Source organism: Microtus ochrogaster, unplaced genomic scaffold (assembly GCF_000317375.1).
Source record: "Microtus ochrogaster isolate Prairie Vole_2 unplaced genomic scaffold, MicOch1.0 UNK54, whole genome shotgun sequence".
NCBI classification, from domain to species: domain Eukaryota; kingdom Metazoa; phylum Chordata; class Mammalia; order Rodentia; family Cricetidae; genus Microtus; species Microtus ochrogaster.
The window spans coordinates 97,591-112,908 of NW_004949152.1; the positions used below are offsets into that span (position 1 = coordinate 97,591).

Consider the following 15,318-nt stretch of genomic DNA (forward strand, 5'->3'; position numbering starts at 1 on the left):
TGACAAATTATAAAGTTAACACAGGCTCCAATATTTAAATAGTCAAAATCAAATTCCAATTAGAAGCAGATGCAACACTCTGAGGAACCCAGAACCCACACCTGTTGGTATTGCATGTTTGGGCAACCATGTACCATCATTAGAAAGTGGGTATTGGATAGAACTCTGGGCTATATTGACAGAGGTATAAATACTACCTTTGACCTTTGCTGTGGCCTGTGATCTATTGAAGAAAAGTGCTATTACATCTGGTAATAAAAACACCACATCAGCTGCCATGGTTCACTGCCTTTGCCAGAAGACAGAAGAAGAGCTCTGGGAGACTGTACTGAAATTGGTAGGTATGTCTGTCCTAGTGGTCCCCAACATTACTTTACCCTAAATTTCATCTCTTCTATAGTTTTGAAGAAGCTTTCGGGGGCATTTTCTTGACTCTTGGAAACAGTATTAGCCTTCTAGTATTATTGAGATTGTTTTTATCTCTCTCTTTTACAATGAAAAGTCCAATGTCACAAAACATACAATAAAAGTATGATAAAAGTTGTATAATCATACTAGAGTATGCTCTAGTTCCTTCAAAATTTAATATGTGGTAGTCTTGTTTCCAAATGTATCTCAATAATTTAAAATTATACACTCACACATTACTGCTCTGAACATTGAGGATGGAGACAGTATATACAGAGATTTTATTTTTAACTTTTATTTTTAACTTACCTTGGATGATTACGGGCTATCTAAATTATAACAGTTACTATCTGCTTTTCTGTTTTCAGAGACAAATTCTGTGAAGAGTCAAAGATAATTAACTACCTATCCATTTATTGCCTTCCGTCTATCCATCCCTCCATCCAATTCATTGAAACCATTCTCTTGGTCTAGTATAGAGCCACCAGAACTTGTCAATAACTTTCAATTTGATTATAATCTATGAGCCAGTCAGTCAGCATCTGTAACTTTTCACCCAATCATCTAAGTAGTTGTTGGTGAATCTTTACAACTCACCGATAACTCATATATCGGCCACCTGCATCCACTAATTTTGGAAACACGGTATCTGGGTAGGAGATGCAAGAATAAACTAAACATTCTCTCTGCTTACCAGGACAATCCAAAGAGAAAAACAACCACATACCAAGTGGGTTATGTGTGTTGTGAATACAGAGAGGAGATGTATTCATTAGAGTCAGCCTGCTCAGAAAGGGTGACATTTGAGGACTGACTGAGCTTTTAGTAGTTTATTATCACACGGAACCTCATAAGGCATGTACTTGAAAAATAGAGGATATAGGGATGTGGTAACTATTCCCTTTGTAAGGATAAGTACAGATGATTTATCAAGATTCAGCTGACAGTCTTTTCTCTTCATAAGGACGTTGTACACTAGAGTACACCCCTGGATCCCCATAGACTACCTCTAGCATTCTGTTCTTGTATATTCAGAAGTTGAGTCTAACATGACCTTGGGTATCATATTATAGTTCATCAAGATCAAAATATAATGAAGTTCAAACATTTCAGAGGTAAGAACAGCTGCTTTCTTTTTCTCTTTGGATTTATGAGATGGCCTCACTATGTGCCTGTCTGACTCCTCAATTCTCTTGTTTCACCATCTTCAGTGGTGGGATTATAGGTTTTCTCCTTGATATCTGTTTCACAGATGTGTTCGTATGTATACCCAGAATGGAAAAATATTTCTTCCATCCATAGGGATACCCATCACATACAAGATTACTTCTATCTTTAGGAAACTCCAGAGAACATAAGATCATATCACATATTCCTAAGAGTTTTGAAGATGATGCTAGAAGGAAAGAGAGAGAGAGAGAGAGAGAGAGAGAGAGAGAGAGAGAACCTGAGAGAGCCGAGAGAGCCTGAGAAAGTGCCTAAGATCCTTGGATGGTAGAGCTATAATTTATTTATTTTATATTTATTCATTTATTTATTAAAGATATCTGTCTCTTCCCCACCACTGCCTCCCATTTCCCTCCCCCTCCCCCAATCAAGTCCCCCTCCCTCGTCAGCCCAAAGAGCAATCAGGGTTCCCTGCCTTGTGGGAAGTCCAAGGACCACCCACCTCCATCCAGGTCTAGTAAGGTGAGCATCCAAACTGCCTAGGCTCCCACAAAGCCAGTACGTGCAGTAGGATCAAAAACCCATCGCCATTGTTCTTGAGTTCTCAGTAGTCCTCATTGTCTGCCATGTTCAGCTAGTGATCCTCGAGAAGCTAAATAAGAAGGAGAACCCAAAGAAAAGCATATAGGCATCCTTCTGAATATTAACCTTCATCAGGCGATGAAAAGACACAGAGACCCACATTGGAGCACCGGACAGAAATCTCAAGGTCCAAATCAGGAGCAGAAGGAGAGAGAGCACGAGCAAGGAACTCAGGACCGCGAGGGGTGCACCCACACACTGAGACAATGGGGATGTTCTATCGGGAACTCACCAAGGCCATCTGGCCTGGGTCTGAAAAAGCATGGGATAAAACTGGACTCGCTGAACATAGAGCTATAATTTATGACAGAGTTGCTTTCCATACATGGGTCAGATCCATTAGCTAAGTTGTCACATTGTAATCGCTTTGAAGGTGATGAATGTATAGCACAAGGAAGTATGGGGTAGAATGACTTACAGTGAGCATAGGCTTCAGATGCTATACTTATGGATGATATGGTGTATTTGCTATTGGATTGTCCTTATAATGTCTTTGTCTTATTTTAGTTTGAAGGTAATGCTGTCCTGGAACTACTCTCACTTTCTTGATTTTTAAAGAAATTTGGGGAGATTGTTTGGCTGACGCTAGCTTTTCTCTGTGGTGTCATCTGTGAAGTCATCAGAATGTGGGCTGTTTATTCATAGATAGGAGGCTTACATCATCACTGTGAAATTATCAGAATTTGGGTTGTTTGTTCATAATTAGATCATAGATAAAAGGCTTACATCATCACTGTGAAGTCTTCAGAATGTGGGCTGTTAATTCATAGATAGGAGGCTTACATCATCACTAATTTAGCCTATTTGTAGTGTTTGGGTGTGGGCACGCACACATATGTTACAAGTGCTGTAAAGATCAGAAATGTGTACTGGATCTCTTGAAGCTGTGCTTGCTGATGGTTGTGAGCTTCCGATGCTATGAAAAACTCTGGTCCTCAGGAAGAGCATCATTCTTCCACCTAGCCACTGATCGAATTCTCCAAACCTACTTCATTCTCGGTGGACTACACTGGTTGGAAAACATTTTTTGTCTCTTAGGTAATCCAGGCTGTGTGTATAAAACAGTCTGAATACTCTCTTCTCTCCACTGACTTCTGTGGTAGCATTTACAACACCAGGTCTTTCATTTCTTTCATGTATGTAAGTCTTCTCTTTTTCTTAGTTTGACTGAAGTTTTGTTAGTTTTGCTTTTATTTTAAAAAGAAAAAGAAAAAACTATTTCTTTTATCCTATTTTATAGTTTCAGGAATCACTTTTTACAAATTTTCTTATTTAGTTAGTTTTATGTTTGTGGGCGTTTTGCCTTCATGCATGTCTGTGCACCATGTGTGTGCCTTGTGCCCACAGAAGCCAGAGGAGGCACTGGATCCCCTGGAGCTGTGTATGCTTATTGTGAGCCTCCATGTGGGAAGCTGAGAATTGGATGCTGAGAATTGAAGGCAGGTCCTCTAGAAGAGCAGCTAGTACTCTTAACTGATGAGCCAACTCTCCAGGCCTTGACTTTTTATCTAATCCTGATTATTTCTCTTCCTGTTATCCTTGGGTTCACTTTGTTATTCTTTTAAATCCCTTTTGTATAACTGTGGGTCATTTGGTACTTTGCCTCTTTCTAGATGTCCTTGTTTAATGTTTTGAATGTTTTTCATGCAACTGCTTTTGCTATAACCCATAAATTTTGGTAAGCTGAGATTCCACTTTTTTACACACACACACACACCCATGCACACACAAAAACTCCATGAATGTTCATATGTGTGTGGACACACACTTGTGTGTGTGAATGTAAAGACCAGACTTCTTTTGCTCTCCATCTTGTATATTGAGAAAGGGCCTCTGGCTTGAACTCAGTGACTGACAATTCAGCTTGTAGTGTAGTGTGCTTGCTCTGGAGTTTCCCTGGCTCTGCCTCCAGCCCTCTAGGGTTACACTGTCTGTAATGCCACAGGCGTGCTGTATTTGCATGCATGCTGGGCATCCAAACACTTGTCCACACTCATGTGTGGCCAATGCTTCCCCATCGAACCATCTCTCCAGCCCCATTTCAATGTGCTTTATTTTTTCCACTTGTTTCATAACAGACATATTAGAGACTCAGGACCATGTTTCTTTCCATGAGTCTACGAGTTTTCTAAAATTCCTTCTGTTGTTGATGTTCAGTTTCAATCCAACTGTGATCAGAAACGATACTTGTTCTAATTCCAGTCTTCTCGTATCAGATGATGATTGTGTTGTGTCTCACAAGGGACCGGTTTGACAGAATGATCTGTGAGTGCTTGGAAGTGACAGGTATTTTGTTGGCGTTGGGTGGAATATTATGTAGAGTGCTATTACATTGCCTTTTCAAAATACTGATCAGGATCATGTTTCCTTAGGAACTTTCTGTCTGAATGTTCAGTCATTAATAGCGCTCTTGTACTGAAGACCCCTTTATTACTGTATTACAACCTACTTCTCTGGCCCTTCTAACACTTGATTTATATACTTAGATGCTCTGGTGTAGGATGCCAAGAACAATATTAATTACTGGAACAACTCCATATTTCACACCCCTCTACTTATGACTCTAAAGCCATAATATAAATCACTTTGTGATGAAAATATTTTGACGATTGCTATCATTTGACTTAGTTATGTTCTTACAATACTTTTGTTTGGTCCCTGTACTGGGAGCAAGATTGCCATGGACATGGTAGATGTTCTGTATAGTGTTATGTTGTTCTGTATCATTGACTTCTGTGCTTTCATTTGTCTCCTGTTACCCATCATTATCTTTCTGCTTAAATTACAAAAACTCTAAGGGTTCCTGTAAGGCATGTCTAGAGTGGTGAGTTTCGGAAGATTTGATTTGTCTCAGAAAGCTGCCATTCCCTCACATCTGAAGGACAGTTTCCTCCAGCGTTGTATTCCTGAGAAAAAGTGACCAGTGTCCACGTCCTCATGTATTTGTTTTCAGACAAGTATCTTGGAAGTCCCTTACATTTTTCTGAATAGGTGAGAAAAACACGTAGAATGCTTAAAGCAGGCCGAATGGAGGACACCCAGCAAGTTGCAGATCTTTAAACAAGCGGACACTGGTGAGTTATCAGTGAACAGTCCGTGCTTACTGGATGCAGTGCATTCACAAATCGTTTCCCTCGCGTGAACATCACTTTTACTTCCACAGCCTGCACAGGGCTAAACACATCAAGAAGCTTTGGTTAAACCATTTCTCTGTGGCACTGATGGCCAGAGGTCTCCTGCATTACAGAGCCCTTGATACCATACAGGCTTGTGTCTGGCAACTTGAACTGTGTGTGAATCCATGTCTTCCCTGATACTGGAGCCCCCACCTATATGTATGAGTTTCAATATCACCCAAGCTTCTCACCAGAAATGAAACCCAGTACCGTGATAGGAGACCATGGAGATGAAGTCTACTCTGTCTTCGGTGCCCTGATTTTAAGAGCTAAGGTAATAATGGAGCTTTGCAGCCTGTGAGTTTATGGTCAGGAAGTCCGGGTTCCGGTCTTGCTCCTGTAGACTTGAGCACATTTCTCCTCCTCTCTTGATGTTCATTTCCCAACTCAGGGTAACAGGGCTGAACTCAATTGTCAAGTGTCAAGCCTTTCTCCCATTCCAGCATACATGAGAAAGGCACACACTCATGGGAAGCCAGCAGACTTCTATTGGAACCTTGACCAGTAACAGCACCAAGAGAAATGGGTCATTTGAGTGTCTACTTGGAAGACAAAATGCCATTGTTGCTTCATTTCCTGCTCGAAATGACACATTAGAATGTGAGTGGGGATGAGGCCAAGCTGTTCCTCACTGTGAGCCAGTTGTCATGTGCATCTGTCTACCCATATGCGTACCTAGCCACATGTGATACTTTGCCTATATTATAATTAATAATACGATATCTAAAGAAAACCATTCGGAACGCCTTCAGTACCCTGACTTCCAACAGCTGCTGTGATTCATGACTGATCAGGATCCACCTTTTAGCTATTTATGAGACACTCTGTACAGCTCTCAAGATTATGTCCTAAGGCTATTGGACATCTAAGTGTGGGTTTGTGGGGAAGACTAAGAAAAAATGTGAGGTCCAGAAATCCTGCGAATCCCACGATCCACTGAAGTCTATGTCTGCCACATTTCCATATCATGGAGATTAGCAATGGGTCTGGATCACCACCAAGAGACTGCACAGCATGTCTGCAGTCTGTAGAAGGAGTGGTGGGCTGCTTCCTGCCACCCAGGAGGGCTCCTGGCCACTGGAGCTTATTTATTTAGCTTTACCCAAAATAATTACACGGAAACTGTATTCTTTTAAACACTGCTTTGGCCCATTATCTCTAGCCTCTTATTAGCTAATTCTCACATCTTGATTAACCCATTTCTAATAATCTGTGTAGCTGGCTTACCAGGAAGGATCTTAACCTGTGTTCATCTTGGAGAGGAGAGCTATAGCGTCTGCCTCATTGTCTTCTTCCCAGCATTCTGTTCTGTTTACTCCGCCTACCTAATTTTCTGTCCTATCAAAGGCCAAGGAATTCTCTTTATTAACCAATGAAAGTAACACATAGACAGAAGGTCCACCTACATCAGCAGTGTCCTAGATAAGTAACTGTCAAACTGAAATTGTACACCAAATAAGCACACTCTCCTAGAAACGGAGATTTTGATTCAATAGCTTTGGTGTGAAAGCCCAAATTCTACTTCTCTAATAATCTCTTAAGTGATACTGCTTGTTAGCTCATGAATCATGAAATGACTCAAACACATTATTCTTATTGCTCACAGGTGGTGCCTCAGAAGAGGAGATCAGTCTCAGCAAGATGGTGATGAAATTTTGGGTCAACTTTGCTCGGAATGGGTGAGTCTGGTGGTCCAAGATGGGGCTAGATTGGTGAGTGAGATGAGACAATAAGGGTGCCCAATGCAAAGGGGTGGCTTTTAAATTTTAAGTGATCAGCTCTAACCCTGAGACCACAGGGCTCAGAAAATGCTGCTCCCATTTCTGTGGTGCACAAGTCTTTGGAAGGGATAAACCAGGGATTCCCACACATATGATAGGAACCCAGAGCAGTTTTAATGAATTCTATTCCCAGGAATCCCAATGGGAAGGGGCTGCCCCATTGGCCAGAGTATGACCAGAAGAAAGGGTACCTGCAGATTGGAGCTAACATCCAGGAAGCCCAGAGGTTAAAAGACAAGTGGCTTTTTGGACTGAGTTCCTGGCTAAGAAGCTACTACCATGGACAGGACACACTGAACTGTGAATGGACAGCTCTGCCAGTCTCAGGGGACCAGGGGAGCCCAAATGTGGCTACTCCACAGTAGACTATTTTGACTAATGACAAGTTATAGGGGAGACTAGGGAATTGTGTGGTAGAAGTTGGCAGAGGTGGGGTGTGGGAGACTCCTTGGATCGGATTTGCCCACCCCGTTATGCTTGGCTTCTCCTGCTGTTCTGATCTGTCAAATAGTAACCCTGTAAAGAATTATTGCTCCATTGTACCTGTGTTCTGAATATTCTGGATTTTCTGCATGTTGCAGTTAGGGACCTTCCACCTGACCATTAGAAAATGGTCAGGTTGCCTACTAAGTTTCATAGTTACCCAGTCACACAAGAAGAATTTCTTCCTTTCCTTTACCCTATATTTACCTTGCTTATTCCCTTGAATAAATAAGACTTGATCAGAATCCTCTCTTGTCTCTATCTCTTGTATCTCTTGTCCCTTTCAATTCTCATTCCCCCCAACCCAGGGTCTCCGTTGACTTACCCGTGGGTCAGGGCAGCTTGGGAGAGAATATTTGTGCATGTGGACTCAACTTGGGTACTGTTTTGTAAATCAAATAGAGGTTGATATTCTGGATTGGAGATGAGTCTATGCTCCTCAGAGAGTGACAACATCATAGGAGACATCTCTGCAGAGAATGCCTTCAGGGAATGATTACCCAGAAATCTAAAGAAAGGCAAGAATGAAGGTGGGGGTCCTGGTTCACCTTCCTTCTACTGCTGAGTGTTGACATCATCAACACATGAAGAAGTTAAAGGGATTAGTGGAGTATTGAGGAGAAGTGAAGTCTAACAGGAGAATATGTAAGTCCTGGAACCACAGATTTAAGAGGAGCCATGCATACACTGATTTCTCTAGTCAAGTACACATAGTGGCATCCACATAAAGACCCACTCTAATTTCTTTATCCTGATGAATGACATCCATAAGGAAAAGTATAAGGCTTTCTTTTCTCTGAAGGCATGCTAAAGACTTATAGAGGCTGAAGAAAAAGAATGTATATACATACCTGGGGAGAGTGGGGGGAAACTGTCCTGGGTGGTGTTATTAGCAGTGATATTCAGGAAGGACAAGTTCACAGAAAAATCTGCATTCCAGTGTCCAGGAACATTGGGTCCTCTAAGAATTCTGGAAACTGGTTTCTATGTCAAATTCAAGTGAGCAGCTGCTGGACACCAAGTATGAGAAACCTGACTGATGAGGGTGTGGGAGAAATTACTGTGAAGGAAATTTGCACAGGTCAGGCTGAAAGCTGAGCACTGAGCAAGGCATAAATAAGCCCTTCAGAATCAGACCTTGCATAAGCATAAACAAAGCACAGGCTAACATTAGCATACAGTGTAAACAATACACTGGATAACATTAGCATATAATATAAACAAAGCACTGGATAATATTAGCATATAGTGTAAACAATGCACTGGATAACATTAGCATATAGTGTAAACAATGCACTGGCTAACATTAGCATAAAGCGTAAACAAAGCACTGGCCAACATTAGTATATAGTGTAAACAAAGTACTGGATAACATTAGCATATAGTGTAAATAAATCACTGGCTAACATTAGCATACAGTGTAAACAAGGCACTGGATAACATTAGCATAGTCTGGAGGAAGTAGGTCTGTGTTAGGTAAAGAGAGAACAGAAAAAAAAAACAAAGCCTCATTTTTATCCTATACTAGAAAAATTCAAGCCCTTTAACACACACACACACACACACACACACACACACACACACACACACACAAGCAAAGAATTTGGGTTCCATCAGACTAACAGAAAAACAAGCATGCCCATTTTTATTCACAAATGCCATCTACTTCAGTTTATTTCTTTTTTTTGTAGACACTGAATCAAATATTAAATGCAAAAGTTACAGCCACAGAAAAGAAGACCTGGTTAACAAGAGACAGAATAAATGAGCAGCTGATCTAGACAGAGTAATATTGCAGGTGTCAAATTGAGTAGACTAAGGATCGTAAATAATCATTCAGAAGACTCACAAGTTCATGGGGGTACTGTTAGCGGAGAGCTGGTCATCTTAAGAAAGAAGCAGAGTCTAAGACTGTTTCTCTAGAAGAAATACTTTCAGCATTTCCATGGCTCCATGAACCCACAGCAAATTTCTGTTGGCAGACTGACAAGTCAGCCTTGAGAGCTTGTTTTGCTGTGAGAACGTCAGTGGTCATGGGATTGTGTGGGCAGCTGTCCAGTATCACACGGTGGTGGGGGGAGGAGACAGTTTCAATCTACCACTCCACTCCAAACCTTCAGTGTGTATGTTGTAACAGCAGAGCGTATCACAACACACAGTGCACTCAACCCAGTCAGCAAAACAAATGTGCGCTAACAACATGGCAAATGCCACCATCAGTTCAACCCAGGCTTGGCTGTAAAGGCAACACTGGCGCTGCCCACCCCTGCTCATCCTGGTGATCAGAGTATCTGAAGAGTTACGAGTGGCTCCACTCATAACATATCTTGCTGGGAGCCGGGCAGGGGTGGCACATGGCTTTAATCCCAGCACTCAGGTGGCAGAGGCAGGTGGATCTCTGTGAGTTCAAGGCCAGCCTGGTCTGCAAGAGTTCCAGGACAGGCTCCAAAGCCACAGAGAAACCCTGTCTCGAAAAACAAAACAAACAAACAAAAAAACAAAACAAAAAAAAAACAAAGAAAAAAAGAAAGGAAAAGAAAAGAAAAGGTACCCTGCTGGTTATGATAAGCAATACAAATGCAATTTATATAAGTCTGTCCTCTCCCTCCAGGGTGCGTGTCTCGAGATGGGATGAGGTCGTCAGGCAGCAAGGGAATGTACCTACTGAGTCATCGCACAAGCCCTTATTTTGCTGTTTAATTATATTTTCCCTTCCCTTCTTTCACAGTTCTCTCGTTTGCATATTTTCTGTTTTATTAGTTATTTGTAAACATTATTTATTTCTAGCATTTTAGTACATTCTGTTATTTTCCCTTTTTTCAATTGCCAAACACAAATAACAACCCATCTAGATTACTTATACCAACAAAGTTATCCTTTAAAATTGAAGTAGAGAAAAAAAGCCTTCAAAATACATAACTGCAGGAATTTGTGAGTGCTAACCCAGCATTAAGAGAAGTAAGATAAAAATCAACCATGACAACGGGAGAAAGATTAAGTCACAAGGAAAAAGAAAATAGCAAATGAGGGTCATGAAAAATTAAACATTGTTAAATCAGTGAGTAGCCAAACCTCTGGAAAACAGAAGAGAAAGAGGCAGGCATAACCCACTCAAAACTACTAGAAGAAAATAATAAACAGCAAAACTAGTGCACAAAGAACGTAAACAGTCTTATTTCTTAAGTGAAAAGACACAGGTTAGCTGATTAGATTGCTAAAAATGGACTCAACAGTTTGTTGCTTGCAAGAAACTCACCTCACCATGAAAACATCAACAAACAGAGGGGAAAAAAGGATATCTAAACAAATAATATAAAAGCAAACAAGAGAAACTATAATCATACTGAACTCAATAGGCTTCATCACAGAATGAGTCAGAAGAGACATTAATAAATACACAAACCCAACCCAAAATATAATGATTACAAATACATAGAATGTTAGGGTACCGACACAGTAGCAGTAATGTCAGGACCTCTAGCACAAACACAATGGGTGATTTCAATACCTTCCTCTTACTAATAGGGAGATCATCAAAATAAAAAAGTCAATAAATAGTAGAATTAAATTACCCACCACATCATACGGACTTCACAGAAATTTACAGAGTATTCCATAACAGATGCAAAATCCACACTCATTTCATCATCTTGTGGACGATTACCCAGCAGGTCAGTTTAGAAAATAAAGTCTTAGCAAACATAAAGCATTTACAAATATGAATAGGAAAGGTGCAAATACTTCTTTCACTGTGTCAGATCATAGAGAATGAAACTATAAAGAAATCAGACAAGTATGAATAATGAAGACTGCATAATATAATTTGCAATGAACAATGATTCATTAAAGAAACAGAGGGAAGAGGGAGCAGATTACAAAATTCCTTACGTGAAATGAAAATGGAAACACGACTACAGGACTCAGGACAAAGGAGTTCTGTCATGACCGCCTGCATTTTAGAAAGACATAGATATGTGTCAATGGATTTCAATTTACAGAATAGTCCCTTGCGGGACTATAGAGTATCTATTATTTTATCAGTTCATGAACGTTTTCCAAAATGAATGAGTTGAAATTTCCTGTTTTTAAGTAATTAAAGATTCTTAAAATCAAATGAAAATGGAAACACAAACAACCTAGTGATGTATCTCAAAGACTTAAAAATAAATGGCTAAGTAAGATACACCAAATACACAACAATAAGATGAAAAAAAGTACCTAGACATGAAAGCATGAAAAGCGATGGACGTTCTTGAAACAGGCTAGAGCCAGCAACTCTAGAGACGCACCACCTACCACCACCCGCTGTTGTGGGCTCCTATGAAAGGAGAGGCCAAGCAACTCGGCAAATGTTTGAAGAAACCATATATACATAGACTCTTAGAGGCAAGGATTGTGATCAATGGAGCTCATTCATTGTATGAACATTGTGTTCAAAGGGCCTTGTTCCCAAGGGTAGATTTCCTTGACCCTGAAGGTGCCATGTTGTAGGCCAGGTCACTTCGCGCAAATCCTGCAAAGATTCTGAAGGTTGTTGGAGGGTGAGATTCCTTCCAAACTTGAGAGCATGTTTTCTAGGAAATGCCAGTCCAGGGAGACTGAGCAATGTGTCCTCACTTCCAAGCTAAACAGTGTGAGGATGTTCTAACAATTTTTTTGCTTCGTATAAGGACCTCAGACCAAAACATCCCCCTACCTGCAGGCACCTGCCTGCTGCTGCCTGCTCCTAAGAGTCCAAGGTTCATTGAGGTTAGAGCGAGAGCATTGTAGGGAGAAGCACTTACATAAGAAGCTGCTGGATGGGATTCTTCTGGTTGTTTGTAATCTGAGTATTGGGTACTGGCTGTTCAGATAAAAGTGGGTAAACTCTTAGTGGGCGTGGCTTGGAGGTCCCAACTGACACAGAGGGAGCTCTTTGAAAGAGGAGAGCTTTTGTGTCATCTTAGCTTGCATAACTGGACTGGTTGAGCAAGACTTGGGGGGGGGGCGGGTCCTGGGGGGGCGGGTCCCTGGGTCCACAGTAGAAGCATTGCTAGAACAGCAGATACCTCACAGACACGCGGAGTCCTGTCCATCCACAATGTGGCTCTACCCTCTGGTCTGGCTTTCTCTTGTTGCTTGCACAGCTTGGGGTAAGTTCTTTCAGATTATAAATGTTTGGGTATACGTTTTCAGTGTTTGTTCTGGGCACGATGACATTTGCAGGGCAAGGACAAAATAGGCCTGGTTGCTCGGTGATTTTTTGCTTTCCTGTAGCAGTGCAGTGAAGCGCAAAGAACCTCAGTCTCTCAGAGACATGGGGGAGGACAGATACCGGATACCCAGCTGCAGGCAGCTGGCGCAAGGAGGCTGGAGAAAGGTTAATCTGTTTCCCTGGAATTCTTAGTCAGTCTGCACACAGGTTATAGAGAGGCTGAGCAAAATTTTGGAAATATAAATTCAGGAGCCAGACACAAGGCTCACTCCCAGTCAACAACTCCAAGTCTATATCCAACTCTAAGCCTATATCCTTAACTTGGAGGTGGCTAAATGGTGCAGTGTCCAGATGATGCCTCCTCCCCCCCCTACAGTAGAAGTGCCAGGACCTCCTCTTTCACTGAAGACAAAATAGGTGGTTGCTTCTACAGCACTTAGGATGGCCCTAGGTCTAGAGATAGGCAAGAGGTTTGGGTGAAAAGTTAATGCATTAGTACAAATTTTGAACTGGTTGCATCAGACCATTGAAATCATGATTTCGTACTCAAGTTCCCAAGGGACAGGGACAGATCACAGGGATGGTGTAGAAGAGGAAACAGCCAGATCAGTCTGGAGCCAGGGCAGTGGAGGGACGAGGCAAGGACAATCACTGTAGTCTCACTTGGAAAAAAAAAAAAAGAGAGGAAGTGAGCTGGGCTAGAGATGGCAACCTGGAGCTCTTGAGGAGGTCTGGGAATTATATGACTGTCGTCTGAATTTTGGTGGAGATCAGGACAGGTGGGATAGTCCAGGTAAGAAACTCAGATAAAATAGGAAACATGGGGGTGGGGCCTGTATTACTTAGGCCCTGGGGGTCACAGGTCCCTCAGGATATGCAGAGCCTCATGCACCAAAGCAACAGATATAGAAAGTAAAATCCACCATCAGTACTGAGGTGAATGAGGGGTCTTGGCCTATGCCTGTGTCCCTACATGGAGGAAAGACTGAGGCAACCTGGGAACTCAGCTCCCTAATGTCACAGATGCCCAAGTCTATTTTTGACTCTGGAGTCTAGCCCAGTGCTCAGCCATCAGAACCCTGAAAGCTCTGTCTAGATTCATATCTTCTTTCTGTCGGTGTAACAGTGCAAGGCTTGAACCAAACTACAAGGCAGAGTAAGAAAAGACAGAAATTCTGAGTGGAAATTTCCCTCGCTGCTGGCCACTCTGCAATACCATCTCATTCTCGTCTTTAGGTAATGGGTGCATGTTATTTAAAATCTTGCCTGCTCACCTGTTGAGCAGGCAGCTGGCAAGGCTTCTGTGAGGAACTGTGCAAAGAGACTGACGGTGCTCAGCACACAAGAAGTGTTCAGTAACACACGTAATGTATTACACAATTTTTAAATACACAATTATATAATATTTGGGCCATTGTTGTGTATCCACTTGACATGAGGCATTTGACCCTGGCTAATCTTTTTCTAACCACTCCAGGGTAGAAGTCATTGCCAAGCTAACACGGGCCCCAGGCTCTTTCTGTCCAGACTTTACCCTCCTTCACCTCTTTGAACTGCTGGAGATGCTTGTCAGCCTCTCACCCATTCTCCATTGTCTTCCAGAATACCCTAAGGTAGAGGCTGTTTGTACATATCTACCAGAAAGTTCATCTCAGCTGTGTTTCATATTAACTAGTTAACAACACCATGAATATTCACAATCTGCAATTAGCTATTGAGAGCCGAGGGCAGGGTAACTGGATTCCCACCAGGAGTCTCCAGTTCTATTGGCCATTTTTTTCACGAAATCTGGGAATTTCCCGGTATTTTTTGGCCACACACTTTGAGGAAGATAACATGTTGCCTATATTCAAAGGAAAGCAGATGAAAAATGAGAGAACAGGGCCTGTCCAGTGAGGGCTGTTCTGACAAACGGAAGACCCTGAGGTCAGACAAGAGTAGACATCAGGGTGGCCATGACCAAGTGTCTGTAAGTCTACCAGTCATGTAAGAAAAGACCAGTCTGGCTTGTTCAGGTCCCACAATGGGTAGAAGTAGGAGAGGTGAGGAAGCTGTCGAAACTGTCTCTTCTACAAGAATGGAGACAATGGGACAGATGACTTGATGCACAGTCCCTCCCCTGTGGGAGAGTGTGCTCAGAACCATAAAAAGAATATTCTAGAAGCTTGTTGTCTGCTTTACCACAGAACTATTTCTGCTGTTTGTCCTCTAATTAAAACCCTTTTTTTCAGGTCATTCAGGGCCTTCCCCGGCAGGCACTTTCTCATCCAGGATTATCTTTCCCTCCCATGGGCCCCTCCTGAGGGCAGGCATAGGGCACCCACCCTTCCCAGCCAGGTGCTATGCTTTCTGTGAGCCACAGCATTTTCTCCTTCCTGTTCTATCAGCCCCACCCCTTTCTCCTTCCTGTTCCATCAGCCCCACCCCTTTCTCCTTCCTGTTCCATCAGCCCCACCCCTTTCTCCTT

General features: G+C 42.0%; 1 protein-coding gene across 1 annotated transcript in view; it reads left to right on the forward strand.

Annotated features, from left to right (window-relative positions):
* Positions 1-12,658: 12,658 nt before the first annotated feature.
* Positions 12,659-15,318, forward strand: part of LOC101984440 (carboxylesterase 1D) — a 31,121-nt gene continuing 28,461 nt past the window's right edge. The window contains exon 1 of the mRNA XM_005369584.1: positions 12,659-12,789. Coding sequence (XP_005369641.1) covers positions 12,738-12,789 — 52 coding nt within the window. The 5' untranslated portion in view covers positions 12,659-12,737. The remainder of the gene's footprint in view (positions 12,790-15,318) is intronic.